The 15,683-nt window shown below is 46.8% G+C and overlaps 1 protein-coding gene across 12 annotated transcripts in view; it reads left to right on the plus strand.

The window, feature by feature from the left end:
- The window catches only part of ZMYM4 (zinc finger MYM-type containing 4), a 1,242,519-nt gene that overhangs the window by 1,062,648 nt on the left and 164,188 nt on the right, over positions 1-15,683 (plus strand). For all 12 annotated transcript variants that reach the window (XM_069223800.1, XM_069223806.1, XM_069223798.1 and 9 more), the window contains one exon: positions 10,458-10,609. In XM_069223800.1, coding sequence (XP_069079901.1) covers positions 10,458-10,609 — 152 coding nt within the window. The remainder of the gene's footprint in view (positions 1-10,457; positions 10,610-15,683) is intronic.

A 15,683-nucleotide genomic window follows, 5' to 3' on the forward strand; every position in this document is an offset into this window, starting at 1 on the left:
TGGGAGTTATTACATTTTCACATATTTTAGTTTTCAGGCATTCTTGCAGTTCTTAAATGTAACATGAACCACAGACATATTGTGGGTGTTGTAGCGAGCATTAACTGTCACAAAAAAATGTGTTACAGCCATTGTAGTCCAAAGAATAGTGTGAGGTGACCAAAACATAACCTGAAAAGTGACAACTTGCCTTGTTTTGGTTCACTCTTTTAATGTTGAAGCTGCAAACGCAACAGCTCAAGTAACATACCACCTGCAGTGACTGCTAAAATGACAGTAGGTATTTAATGGAATTATTCTAAATGCCGAATGCAAACAGAAAAGCAGAAAACTTTAAGCAGTACCTCCGTACAGTGATTAGGGTAGCGCCATATGACTCTCCTCTAACACTATTCCTGAAATGTCCTGGACTCGGACATTGCTCCAAGACATGCGACCCATGTGCCCTGATGTACCCAAAAGCAGTTTAAAACACGGAGGTCTGCAAATAGATCATGCTCCTGCTCCAAGTCACATGTCCAGTCTCACAGCTGCCCAGCCTCTAGTTCAAAATCTTGGGGTAAGTCCAAGTCAAGATGAAGCTCAAAAACATAAAAGTTACCATGACCCCCCTCCCGCTGCTTTGGTTCCAAAGAGAATTTGTCAAGTTTGTCTCACTTCTTCCATAAATATCAGAAGAGTTTCTCTTTTTAGCTCCGACTCCACAATACTGATTGGCTTACTTCTCTCTCAGATTAATGATTCCTTGGGCCTGGACCAACAAAATGGCAGTTGCTTGGACAAAACACATGGACCACTAACAGAGGAAACTTATGATATGTATTTGCTACGATATGCATTTGCTACTTTATTAACAAATGTCCATTTTTAGAAACCCTAAACCTGTGGTTCCCAAAGTTTTGACTTCTGTGGACCCCCACTTTATCAGTATTGGAAACAAGGGACCATTCCACCACTCAACCACCACCACCCCCCAAAAGTCATTACTGAAAGCTGGGGACCTAATCTGTTAGCATTACCTAATTTTCTAAGCAGTTGCACAGGTTGGGAACCACTGCCCTAAACCATTTGGCAAAATATAGGCTGATCAACTTTACCTAATTAAGCCAGGCAATCTGATGGACAGTGTAGGAAGTTGGCTCTGTATGTACTATTTCAAAGTAAGAAATAGCATGCACAGAGTCCAAGGGTTCCCCTTAGAGGTAAGATAGTGGCAAAAAGAGATAATTCTAATGCTCTATTTTGTGGTAGTGTGGTCGAGCAGTAGGCTTATCAGAGGGTAGTGTTAAGCATTTGTTGTACACACACAGGCAATAAATGAGGAACACACACTCCGACAACTCCAGGCCAATAGGTTTTTGTATGGAAAAATATATTTTCTTAGTTTATTTTAAGAACCGCAGGTTCAAGATTTACAAGTAATACTTCAAATGAAAGGTATTTCACTTACGTAACTTAGGAACTTTGAATCAGCAAAATAGCATGTACAGTTTTCACAAAAATGGCAATAAGCTATTTTAAAACTAGACAGTGCAATTTTCAACAGTTCCTGGGGGAGGTAAGTGTTTGTTAGTTTTGCAGGCAAGTAAACCACCTACCCGGTTCAAAGTTGGGTCCAAGGTAGCCCACCGTTGGGGGTTCAGGGCAACCCCAAAGTTACCACACCAGCAGCTCAGGGCCGGTCAGGTGCAGAGGTCAAAGTGGTGCCCAAAACACATAGGCTTCAATGGAGAATGGGGTGCCCCGGTTCCAGTCTGCCAGCAGGTGGGTACCTGCGTCTTTGGAGGTCAGACCAGGGAGGTTTTGTAGGGCACCGGGGGGGACACTAGTCAGCACAAGAAGTACACCCTCGCAGCACGGGGGCGGCCGGGTGCAGAGTGCAAACAGGCGTCGGGTTTGCAATGGAGTTCAATGGGAGACCCAGGGGTCTCTTCAACGAAGCAGGCAGGCAAGTGGGGGGCTCCTCGGGGTAGCCACCACCTGGGCAAGGGAGAGGGCCACCTGGGGGTCGCTTCTGAACTGGAGGTCGGATCCTTCAGGTCCGGGGGGCTGCGGGTGCAGGGTCTTTACCAGGCGTTGGGTTCTTAGCAGCAGGCAGTCGCGGTCAGGGGGAGCCTCTGGATTCCCTCTGCACGCGTCGCTGGGAGGGGTTCAGGGGGGTCAACTCTGGCTACTCACAGGGTCGCAGTCGCCGGGGAGTCCTCCCTGTAGTGTTGTTTCTCCGCAGGTCGAGCCGGGGGCGTCGGGTGCAGAGCGCAAAGTCTCACGCTTCCGGCGGGAAACGTGTTGTCTTTAAAAGTTGCTTCTTTGTTGCAAATTTGTTTCTTCTTTGGAGCAGAGCCACTGTCCTCTGGAGTTCTTGGTCCTTTTAGATGCAGGGTAGTCCTCTGAGGCTTCAGAGGTCACTGGACCCTGTGGAACGCGTCGCTGTTGCAGTTTTTCTCGAAGTGGGGAGACAGGCCGGTAGGGCTGGGGCCAAAGCAGTTGGTGTCTCCGTCTTCTCTGCAGGGCTTCAGGTCAGCAGTCCTTCGTCTTCAGGTTGCAGGAATCTGATTTCCTAGGTTCTGGGGTGCCCCTAAATACTGAATTTAGGGGTGTGTTTAGGTCTGGGAGGGCAGTAGCCAATGGCTATTGTTCTTGAGGGTGGCTACACCCTCTTTGTGCCTCCTCTCTGTGGCGGGTGCGGGGGGCACATCCCTAATCCTATTGGGGGGAATCCTCCACACTCAAGATGGAGGATTTCTCAAGGCAGGGGTCACCTCAGCTCAGGACACCTTGGGGCTGTCCTGACTGGTGGGTGACCCCTCCTTGTTTTTCTCATTATCTCCTCCTGTGGTTCTTAAAATAAACTAAGAAAATACATTTTTCAATATAAAAACCTATTGGCCTGGAATTGTCTTTTGAGTGTGTATGTTCCTCATTTATTGCCTGTGTGTGTACAACAAATGCTCTACACTACCCTCTGATAAGCCTACTGCTCGACCACACTACCACAAAATAGGGCATTAGAATTATCAGCTTTTGCCACTATCTTACCTCTAAGGGGAACCCTTGGACTCTGTGCACACTATTTCTTACTTTGAAATAGTATATACGGAGCCAACTTCCTATAGAAGGGTCTGAGGACACTTTCGAATATGGATCAGAGCATGAACAGGACTGGTATGATGATCTAGGGGAAGCCAGTGGACTGGACACTTCTCCAGATGCTGGCATGCACTCTCCTCCCTCTGTTGCTATGGAGGAGGGTGCATCTTATGCCATGGTGGTGCGTAGGGCATCTGAGGTATTGGACCTTACTTGTCTATGGTGCCAGCCAGGACTAATCTCCTGACGAAGGTGCTTCAGCCAGGGAGTTGCTATATTGGAGCCGATGTTACCCTTCAATGAAGCCCTCACAGATACCCTTCTGGGAACATGGTCCAAACCCAGCACAGAGGCTCCTGTGAATAGGGCAGTCGGCCGCCACCATAGACCTGCTCCAAACGACTCTAGTTTCCTCACCCAACACCCTACCCCAGAGAGCTTGGTGGTCCAAGCCTCCACTTCCCGTGGTGCCTTCCCTTCCGCCCCTGGAGTCCTTTACTCCACTGCAGCGAGTCCAGTACATTTGTGTTATGATCCTGATGTTTTGGGTTCTGTCCTGGCTCTCAGTGAGGGTGGCTCTCAGGCTTATTTGTCTCTTGTCCTTGTGCATCCCCATTGTCAGCAACACCAGATGGCACTTGCAGGCCCTGCAATGGAACTTAAATTTCCAGTGGGTCTGTGAGGAAACAGGCTTTGTGCAGGTTTAACCCCACTTTTTGTTCCCAGTTTCACTTATAGGTACTGGTGTAATGGCTCTGAAATGCCCTGAGCACTGCTAACCAAGACTCAGTGCATGTGCTTTGACCCTTGTAAAAGAGTATGGTGATTGGCTTATCAAATTTGACATAGCTTAACTTACTTGCAAGTTCTTGGTATAAGTTTCCAGGTGTACCTAGGACCTTTACGTCTCACTCGTGGACTGTAGTGCTAGTTGAGACACCACGAGTAAAATGTGTATCAGACTGCCACTGCAGACTGGTAGAGCAATTTAACAGCTAACTCAACCTTGTCATTGTAGGTAATGGCAAAGCCCAGTTCTCCCTTTGTAATGTGTGTCAACACTACAGCCTGCCTTTTGAGTCCTAAGGTAGGATGCAATGTATTTATAAAGCAGAACCTGTGATTTATAGGTTCTGACAGTAAAAACCCTAAATTATTGTTTTCATTGTGAGAGGCTGGTAGCCCTATTGGCAAGTAAAGAGTTATAGGCTGAAAGGGACTATTGAGTGAGTACTTCAATGTAGCAACAGAATCAGTCCATTGAGTCCAGTTTTATAGTTAAGTCGAATTTCATGTCACTAATGTGTAAAGGGCAGCTTTAGCAAGTTGCCACTTTTGTTGCCCAAGTTTCCCATTGTCCTTTTACAGTTGCACTCAATTATTGACCTTTAAAACAGCCTTCAGCCCTCCTGGGGAGACATGTAAACAAGTGCCAGAAAAGGTCAGAATAGAGGCCTGCTGCTGGAGGAGGTGTCGCCTCCTCCCGGCAAGAAACAGCATGGGGTTTGGCCAAAAAGGGATGCTTCAAAGAGAAAGCTGCCTTTGAAGGGCTACTGGCAAGCACACGCTGGAGGGACTGCTCTATTGTGTAGGTAAGCAGGCTGGCAGTGGGGACAGAGAGGGAGAATAGTTGCCAATCCGGTTATCTCTGGGTGTCTAGCATTGTTACCCACACCTTCAGGGTGTGGGGGGGGGGGGGGGCGTTGGGAGATAGATATACATCTATGTCATGGAAATAGGCAAAATAAAGATGCCACATTTCAGAAGATGTTGCCCCCAGGTAAGAGGGAACCAAGTACCCATTGGCTTGGGAGCACAACTTCCCCTAAGGGCATTTGCTGGGCATAAAAGGAGCACCTCTGGCACTCACACATCAGATGGCCCTACTATTCTTGAACCATTCCACTTTAATTGGGCTGGAGAAGAGGACAAAAGGGGGACTGCCCTACTGACCCTGGACCTGGCAAAGAAAAGGCCGCACCAAAGTTATTCTGCACCTGCCATTCCTTGGGCTAGTTAGAATAGGACTATGCCTGTGTATAGCAAAGCACCCTGTTTGGCATGGTAAGACCCCACTTTTTGCTTGGTATCTGATGTAATTTCGACAGAAGGTGCACTGGGTTCCTGCTAACCAGGTTCTTAATGTCAGATGTCTTTCCCCAAAACTGCAGTCGATTCCCCAATCGGCAAAACCTTTAGCACCCACTGTAAGTCCCTAGTAGTTGGTTGCTGCATCTTCAGATTCTTTACCGGCCAACCCATCCTCCCCTCTTTGCAAATTGATTTCTACAGACAGGGCTATATCCCTTTCAGGGCCCTAGTGCTCCACACCAGTGGTCGGTGTTCTTTATGGCTCCACACTTCTAGCATGGAAAGTCATGAAAAGAAACTGACCTCTGCCTGCCTGGGAGGTGCCTATATATGATGACTCGCCCTAAGCCAATTAACGCCTCCCAGCTGCACACAGCGGTACTGTTCACCACAATTCTTCTGGATACAGTCTGACCCCTGGGATAATTTTAAGGTAAGGAATCTGCAGCTAGATATAGTCTCCACCATATAAAGCGTTACCGAAGGTAAGTAACGTGTTCAACTGGCCCCCCCTGGAGTTGGCCATCCAATGTACTTCCAAGTAACTCCATTCATAGTTTTAACTTTTTGTTGAGAAAGTTTCTAAAATCTAATTTGTGGAATTTGCCAATGTTTTTTCGCGGATAGGTGAAAAGCCTTGATGTATTGTTACTTTAAAAAGCTACATCTCTGAGACCTTCTAGTCGATCATTTTTGTTTTAGTGTACATAAATTCATAAAAATATAACCTGTTTTTATAAGTTGGTGTTGAATTTCTTGAGTCTTTCTTTCTTCTTCAGTTATTTTAATGCAGTTTAAATGCTTACCGCTTGTACCTTTGAAGCGTGACCGTTCTAAGCCACTGCTATCCAGGGTAGAGCTAAAGTTTGACAACTGAAGCCTGACTGGTTCTAGAAGTGTTGTTAGGGTATTACACTGAGAGGTCTCTCAATCACACCATACATTACACCCCATTTCGTCAAAGCCCCCATTGTCAAGGCTGCTCAGTAACCTCATCCCAATCTCAATGGAGGTACCCAAGATCTGCAGTGGTGGCTGACTGATCAGTTTGTCATGTGGAAGAATGTTCTCCCTTCGCCAGCTAGAGCTGATGCTGGTGACAATCGTTGCTTCTGGGTTTGGGTTTGGGGGGAGGGCATCATGTGGGGGAGGTGAAGATTATAGGTCTCTGGTTGAAGCAGAGTGCCAGCTTCTGATCACTCTCATTGAGCTGTGGTCCATTTGTATGGCCCTGCATGCTTTCCTGCCATACATCAAGGGAACACTGGTACAGATTATCACGCATAACATTGCTGCTATGTGGTACCACAATACATAGGATAAGAGTTTGATCCTGGGGCCAGTCTTGAGGCTTTGTGTCTATGGGTGGCTGAGACCAGGAACCACAGTGTGGGTTCTCTAAATGCCATAATGGGCAAATTCAGTAGACGTTTCCTCTCAAGGTCACAAGTGGCCTCTGCATACGAAGGTGGCAGATGGTGTTGGCAGGGAGGGCTGGCTAGATGTGTTCACCACCGTCTGATGTGCAGTGGTAACAGTTTTGCACATTAGAGTTTTCACAGGAGCACTTGCTAGGAGATGCTTTCCGGTTGGTTTGAGAAAAGGGACTCCAGTATATCTTCCGGGTGCTACCTCTACTGCAAGGAGTTCAAATGATGATCAAGAGCAACACAGTAGGAGTCATCCTAATTGCCCCACATTGGTGCCAGGAGAGTGTGGTACCCAGACATCTTTTGAGTACTTCCACTGAATCTCTTCAATTACACCTCCATGCGTGGAGATTAAGCAGAGGCAGTTGGGTGCCAAACTTGCTGTCTGACGTGGTAGATGTCATTCTTGCTGCCAGACATCCTTTTCACAAGATTCATCTATGTTGGATGCTGGGATAGTTTCATAACTTTGTATTGCCCAGGCACTGTCCCCTTGCAAGCAAAGTTGTCAGACATTCTCTGTTTTGTTCTAGTGTTACCCCAGCAGAGGGCCTGCAGTGGGTACTGCAAAAGATTACTTTCCAGTGCTTTTGACCTGTCTACATTTGCCGGATCAACCATCATTGTTTAATTCACCAGTTGTGATGCACTTTATTATAGGTTTGACACGCTCTTTCCCAAACCGCTAGTGTGAATTATAACAAATTAGGTTTTGCCCATTTAATCTGCCCAGAATTATTTGCTTTTGGATTACTTAATTTTGGACTTTTTACTATGGGTGCACCTAACAACTGGTGTCTCACCACAGTAATAGCACTGTAAAATGGACTGCACATGTTTACTGCTAGTGTCTGCCTTTTAAGACAAGGCTGCTGCATCGCAGTAAGGGATAGTTGGCCGGTTACAAGCGGACATGTATTCACATGCCTGTGGGCTCCGCATGTGAGACTACTGTTACGTTCAGCCCGGTAACTGCGCACGGGTAGCCTGGCACAAGGGGATTCTGCAAGGTTGAATATTGACCTGGAGTAGAGCCCCGAGAAATGCAAAGTAAAAGGATTTCACCTTCGGCAGTCTAGCCCACTAAGCCAAGAAAATAAACAAATGGAGCGATGAAAGGGATCATTAAAAATGATTTGGCTTACGAGGCTTGGGGATACCAGACCCTGGGCATTTTTTTTGCAAAGGGGGCTGGAACCCCATCTCCAGTCTTACGCTGTGAAAGAGAACGATGGGGGTGGAAGGCTCTGTTGCACCCCACAGGAAGAAGTAAATGGGCCTGGGAGCCATCTCCAGGCCCTCAAGGAACAAGGGGTCTCAAGGAAGTGTGGTGGCAGCCACAGAAAGTACACCTCGCCCACATGGAGTGAGTAGGGGAGAGAAATATGCTGCCTGCTCCTGTACCAGTATAGTAGATTGCGGGCTGTAGGCTGAGCCAACTGGGACAGCTGGGGATGGGGTGCCCTGGTGGAACCAGGAACGCTCTGCTAAAAAACAAAAAGGCAATATAACCAAAAGCTGCGCGGCAACCAAGGAATGTGGCCGGAGCTGCCTTGTTTATATTCACACTCCCTTGCAGGAGCCCTCTGTAATGCTCTGTGGAGCTGGAAGGCTACTATGGTTTCTTCTGTTTGTGGTGCCCCTGGGATGGTATAGGTCCCCACCAATGCAAAAAGGAAAGTGGGGTGGTGCCACCCCCCACCCCCCAAAATCACACCCCGAAGGAACTTTGGAAAAGATATTGACTCGAAGTTGACAGGGTGCAAGAAATACCCACCTCTCTGGCTATCTGCTATAATTCAAACACTCCCAAGGCTGCAGCTTTTGTTGTATAGCTTGGGAGTGCAGAGACCCCTGTTGGTTGGTTCTGCGGCTGCATGTTTTTGGCCTAAGTTGGTCAAAGAAAGACACAGAGACATGTTTTCATATTTGTATAATGCTTTATTTAACCGCATTGTTAACGTGCAATGCTTTATTGATAAAGATTGCATAGGGATTATGTTTACTGAAGTCAGGGATTCCTTGTTGCATTATAGCATGTGATTTTGGTCTTTGTCTGGTAATATTGCTAAAGCCCATGGCCTGTTTGATATAAAGTGACATTGTCCTATATAATTATGTGCTAGATTTTATTGGAGAGGGGTACTGTGATTGTATGGGCTTAAGACATTTTAGGGGTTAAATGTAGTGTCATAAATGATATTAACAAGTCTTATGTATATTTGTGAATTACTGTGAAGTAATAAGTAGTGTGTGCATAGTAAATGTACATTTCCTTTTCAAAAGAAAAGCACAGACTTTGTAATCATTAGAGTGTTATTGAGTACCAGTGAATAGTGATTACTAGCCCACACCACCTTGCCTGAGTAGGCCTTGGACTGCTCTGCTTCACTACCCTGAGAAAATCAAGTGCTACAATTGGGTGTTTGGTTCCAAGTGAAGGGAGTAATTGTAGGGCTATTGTGGACCTATTACTTCTGCAGGCCTCACAACAAATAGCCAATGTCCTGACAAGATGCCTCAGTGGGGCCTTAAACTAATCTTGATGTTTCTTGTGTGTATACCCTTCGAGCCTGTGCATAGTTGGTTGCTGCATCTCTGTACTGGAGATTGTCGTTCTCATTGCTATTACATCAGCTTGTCACGTGAGCGAACTGCAGGTACTTTCAGTGCAACAGCACTACCCACCACCATTTTCCCAAACAAATTGGTGATGAGGACTCGGGAAGCCTTTTTACCTAAGCATGTGACTCCCTTACATATTGGGCAGTTCGTACGCCCTCCACCCCCAATACATTTAAAGAGGCTCCTCCAATTGCCTCCCAAAAGGGCTTTAAGCTTTTACATATATCCTACCGGAGATCACTGACTGATTAGTCTAACGTTTTTATGGTATTTTTTTCGGGAGCAAAGAAAGGGAAGTCTGTGCAGAAAATGACCCTGTTGAGGTGGTTAGTCCTCTGCACCAAGATCTGCTATGTACTAGCCACGAAACAGCGCCCTGAGGGTCAGATTACCCATTCCGCCGGGGCCAAGGTTGTTACGACTGCGTTGGCATGAAGATTGCTGGTCTTTGATATCTGCCACTCTGTGAAGTGGGCATCTGTCCATATGTTCAAACGGCATTATTGCTGTGTAGTAGGGAAGAACAAGTTGTCCATTTGATTCTGCAAGGTTTATTGATTTGACTCCACTCCATAGACCCTCCACCTGTTTTGTTAGGGTGGAGAGGGAGGTTGGACTCCTTTGGTATAAGGTGAGGAATCTGCAATTAAATGTAGCCATCACAAGAACAGATTGACCTTCGGTAACATTCTTTCTGGTGGACACTCTGTCTAACCAAATATTTCTTACTGCTGTACCACCTCCACATTATCAGAGTAGATTCTGAAAAGGTTCCTAGTTAAAGATTACCCCATGGTCACCAACAGTTGATTTACACTCTGCATCTGAAGGCGCAGAAAGGGGAAAAGAAACTGATGTCAGTTAAAAAGGTGGTGCTATATGGCTCCTCTGCATCAATTTCTGGATGATAGAGCCAGCACAGACCCACAGAAAGCCATCTACTGGCACGTACATTGATGATAAATTCCCCAGATCCATTCTGATGCCTGAGAGATATTCAGGACAAGGAATTTGAGGCTAGAGTGTCTACCGGATTTAGCATTTACGAGGGTAATTAACTTGTTCTACATGTACTTAACATTTTGTCAGGTGCTAATTTGTGGTGGGGGACTGAAGGGGGTTTCGCTCCAATGTTGATTGATATTTCTGAGGTGGTGCCTAGTCCTGCTTTCATGAACGCAGAACCATTTCTTATGCTAAGTACATGTGGTGTTTTCTTCACAGTGCGTCCTATGAAGCTGAAAGAAGATATTCTCTCATGCACATTTGGTGAACTGAGTTATGGTTTATTCCATTTCATACAAGAAGTACGGAGGCCTAATGGAGAGAAGTATGATCCAGACAGCATCTTATACCTGTGCCTTGGTATCCAGCAGGTACAAAATGGTTACTTTTGTTTGCTTCCTGACATCTTCCTATGTGTTTATCTGTTGTATTTCCCATAATTACTTAGTACATTGTTGAGGCACTTTCTACATCTGTAATGATTAAATATTTTTGTGTATATCCTTTAAATAATATAATTTTATCCATCACAGTGCCTTTTGGGGTTTCTCCTATGCTGGCATTTTGTTTTTTTGTTTTTAACTCTTTTCCATCATTCTCACCAAGAGGGTTTCATGATTTTGGATGTGGCACACTTTGTTCATATATATGATCACACAGTATTATTTACAGAACATTCTTAACATTTTTTTGTCTTAATTGTGTGCTCGAAAAGTTTAAGCGTAACTTGCCTGTTAAAAGATTGCTGGTTTTAAGGCATTGTTGGCTACTTCCTTTTCTCTTGGATTATTAATTTATTTATTTTTTAATATTTTTTAATGTAATGCTTCATACTGTACATTTGCATGTGCTGATAGTAGGAAGTGTTCTTGTTAACCAATTTATTGGCACTAAATTTGGCAACCTCTGATGAATGGAAGAATTATTAGGCTTTGCAGGGATTCAAACTTGTGACCTGCAAAGCATTGTGTATCTCATTGTGTACTCACTTTGCTGAACATGTTAATATTTTCATTACTAGCATGCTGCTTTTGACTGCTGGGTTTTCAGTTTGACCTTGATGGTGAGATCTCTCAACAGATTTTCAGTATGGCCTCTGACTGTTGACTAGGTTCCCTTTTAAATCAACTCAGTATAGCGGATGTAGCTGTAGATAGGCATGCTCTGCATACTCCTGCAGTCTAGTGTTTGGCCCAGACCTTTGCAACTTGTTTTTGCTCAATTAAATTTGAGTCACAAGACCTCTTCTGACTCCACTGTTGGTCCATCATGCGCCAGCAAACTGGCTCCACTTAGGTTTTCTTCTGCCTTTGTGCTCGTATGTTAGGGGCCCTGCTTTGAGGTTGATGCATTATTATGCACCAGATCTTAGTTCTCAGTTCAGTCTTTGAGTTCATCAGCTAGCCCTCCTAGCCTTATGATTTGGCTAAAACTACTGCATTGAGGAAAGCTACCATTTGCACCACCAAGACTTTGGACCTGACTAGTAGCACCCAGGACACTTCAGCATTTGGCATCCTCAAGCCACTATCCTCTCCAGAGTATTCTGAGACTCACTCGAGATTGTGCCTAGAGCACCGTTATGGGACACACTTGTAAGGTAATGCCTGTTTAAGTATGGTCACTGTAAGGAAATGCCTCCTTGGCATGGTTACCCCCTGACTTTTTGCCTTTGCTGATGCCAAGTTATGATTTGAAAGTGTGCTGAGGTCTGCTAACCAGGCCCCAGCACCAGTGTTCTTTCCCTAACCTGTACCTTTGTTTCCACAATTGGCACACCCTGGCATCCAGGTAAGTCCCTTCTAACTGGGACCCTTCTAACAAGGGCTCTGATGCCAGGGAAGGTCTCTAAGGGCTGCAGTATGTCTTATGCCACCCTGGGGACCCCTCACTCAGCACAGACACACTTCTTGCCAGCTTGTGTGTGCTAGTGGGGATAGAACTCCCCTCAGGGTGCCATGCCAACCTCACACTGCCTATAGGTATAGATAAGTCACCCCTCTAACAGGCCTTACAGCCCTATGGCAGGGTGTACTATACCATAGGTGAGGGCATAAGTGCATGAGCACTATGCCCCTACAGTGTCTAAGCAAAACCTTAGACATTGTAAGTGCAGGGTAGCCATAAGAGTATATGGTCTGGGAGTCTGTCATGCACGAACTCCACAGCACCATAATGGCTACACTGAAAACTTAGGCCTTAGGACTCAGTAGTGCTGCCAGAGGGTTGGCTTACACATGTACAGGGGAAGTGGTGGCTTTGTCATTGCTTTCAATGGTAAAGTCAGTCTAGCAGTGCATTACTGCTCTACCATTCTACAGTGGTAGACTGGGGGACTTGGTTTTATTAATGGGGACCTCCAACGTGGCAAAACCAGTGCGGCAGGACCTGGAGTACCCCTCTAACTTACACGCTCCAAGTACCAGTGTACCATATACTTGCGACTTACAGGTAAGTTAGCCTTTCCAATTGGGTACAGCTAATTTGACATATACTTGAGGGTCAAGGCACTGACACAGAAGTCTGGATAGGAGGCTTCAGTGCACTGAGTCAAAAAATCAGTCGCACTGGTCGAAAAACTATGGGTTTGACTGTAGGAAGTTGGCTCTGTATGTACTATTTCAAAGTAAGAAATAGCATGCACAGATTCCAAGGGTTCCCCTTAGAGGTAAGATAGTGGCAAAAAGAGATCATTCTAATGCTCTATTTTGTGGTAGTGTGGTCGAGCAGTTGGCTTATCAGAGGGTAGTGTTAAGCATTTGTTGTACACACACAGGCAATAAATGAGGGACACACACTCAGAGACAATTCCAGGCCAATAGGTTTTTGTATAGAAAAATATATTTTCTTAGTTTATTTTAAGAACCACAGGTTCAAGATTTACAAGTAATACTTCAAATGAAAGGTATTTCACTTAGGAACTTTAGGAACTTTGAATTAGCAAAATAGCATATACAGTTTTCACATAAATGACATATAGCTATTTTAAAACTAGAGACAGTGCAATTTTCAACAGTTCCTGGGGGAGGTAAGTGTTTGTTAGTTTTGCAGGTAAGTAAACCACATACATGGTTCAAATTTGGGTCCAAGGTAGCCCACCGTTGGGGGTTCGGAGCAACCCCAAAGTTACCACACCAGTAGCTCAGGGCCGGTCAGGTGCAGAGGTCAAAGTGGTGCCCAAAATGCATAGCCTTCAATGGAGAAGGGGGTGCCCCGGTTCCAGTCTGCCAGCAGGTAAGTACCTGCGTCTTCGGAGGGCAGACCATGGTGGTTTTGTGGGGCACTGGAGGGGGGGGAGAGAGAGACACGAGCAGACACAGAAAGTACACTCTCAGTGGCACAGGGGCAGCCAGGCGCAGAGTGCAAACAGACGTCGGTTTTGCAATAGGAATCAATGGGAGACCCGGGGGTATCGTCAACAATGCTGGCAGGCAGGCACATGGGTGGGCTCCTCGGGGTAGTCACCACCTGGGCTAGGCAGAGGGTAGCCTGGGGGTCGCTCCTGCACTGGAGTTCGGTTCCTTCAAGTCATGGGGGCTACGGGTGCAGTGTGGTTTCCAGGCATCGGGTTCCTTGAAGCAGGCAGTCGCGGTCAGGGGGCGCCTCTGGGTTTCCTCTGCAGGCATCGCTGTGGGGGCTCGGGGGGGGTGTCAACTCTGGCTACTCACGGACTCGCTGTTGCCGGGGAGTCCTCCCTGTGGTGTTAGTTTTCCGCAGGTCGAGCCGGGGGCGTCGGGTGCAGAGTGGAAAGTCTTACGCTTCCGGCGGGAAACGTGTGGTCTTTAAAAGTTGCTTCTTTGTTGCAAAGTTGCAGTTTCTTTGGAACAGGGCCGCTGTCTTAGGGAGTTCTTGGTCCTTTTAGATGCAGGACAGTCCTCTGAGGCTTCAGAGGTCGCTGGTCCCTGTTGGATGCGTCGCTGTTGCAGTTTTTCTTGAAGTGGGGAGACAGGCCGGTAGGGCTGGGGACAAAGCAGTTTTCGTCTCCGTCTTCTCTGCAGGGCTTCAGGTCAGCAGTCCTTCTTGTTCAGGTTGCAGGAATCTATCTTCCTCGGTTCTGGGAGCCCCTAAATAATCAATTTAGGGGTGTGTTTAGGTCTGGGAGGGCAGTAGCCAATGGCTACTGGCCTTGAGGGTGGCTACACCCTCTTTGTGCCTCCTCCCTGTGGGGTGGGGGGCACATCCCTAATCCTATTGGGGGAATCCTCCTACTGCAAGATGGAGGATTTCTAAAAGTCAGAGTCACCTCAGCTCAGGACACCTTAGGGGCTGTCCTGACTGGGGAGTGGCTCCTCCTTGTTTTTCTCATTATCTCCCCTGGACTTGCCGGCAAAAGTGGGGGCTGTGTCCAGGGGGCGGGCATCTCCAATAGCTGGAGTGCCCTGGCACATTGTAACACGAAGCCTGAGCCTTTGAGGCTCACTGCTAGGTGTTACAGTTCCTGCAGGGGGGAGGTGTGAAGCACATCCACCCAGAGCAGGCTTTTGTTTCTGTCCTCAGAAAGCACAAAGGCCCTCACCACATGGGGTCAGAAACTTGTCTCTCAGCAGCAGACTGGCACAGACCAGTCAGTCCTGCACTGAACAATTGGGTAAAATACAGGGGGCATCTCTAAGATGCCCTCTTTGTGAATTTTTTAATAAATCAGTGTGGGTTTATTATTCTGAGAAGTTTGATACCAAACTTCCCAGTATTCAGTGTAGCCATTATGGAGCTGTGGAGTTCGTTTTTGACAAACTCCCAGACCATATACTTAATATGGCCACAACTGTACTTACAATGTCTAAGAATGGACTTAGACACTGTAGGGGCATATTGCTCATGCAGCTATGCCCTCACCTGTGGAATAGTGCACGCTGCCTTAGGGCTGTAAGGCCTGCTAGAGGGGTGACTTACCTATGCCACAGGCAGCACTTTGTGTGCATGGCATCCAGAGGGGGATGCCATGTCGACTTTGCCTTTTTTTCCCCACCAACACACACAATCTGCAATGGCAGTGTGCATGTGTTAGGTGAGGGGTCCCTTAGGGTGGCACAACGTATGCTGTAGCCCTTAGGGACCTTCCCTGGTCACAGGGCCCTTGGTACCACTGGTACCTTTTACAAGGGACTTATCTGTGTGCCAGGGGTGTGCCAATTGTGGAAACAATGGTACATTTTAAGGGAAAGAACACTGGTGCTGGGACCTGGTTAGCAGGGTCCCAGCACACTTCAGTCAAGTCAGTATCAGGCAAAAAGTGGGGGGTAACTGCAACAGGGAGCCATTTCCTTACACTATACAAAACACAACGCCTGCTTTGCACACTGCACCCGGCCGCCTTTGTGCTGCTGAGGGTGTGTTTTGTGGGCTTACTTGTGTTCTCTTCCCCCCCACACCCCCTCGCCCCCAGTGCTCTACAAAACCCCCCGGGTCTGCCCTCCCAGGACGTTGGTACTTACCTGCTGGCAG

Source organism: Pleurodeles waltl, chromosome 3_1 (assembly GCF_031143425.1).
Source record: "Pleurodeles waltl isolate 20211129_DDA chromosome 3_1, aPleWal1.hap1.20221129, whole genome shotgun sequence".
NCBI lineage: Eukaryota > Metazoa > Chordata > Amphibia > Caudata > Salamandridae > Pleurodeles > Pleurodeles waltl.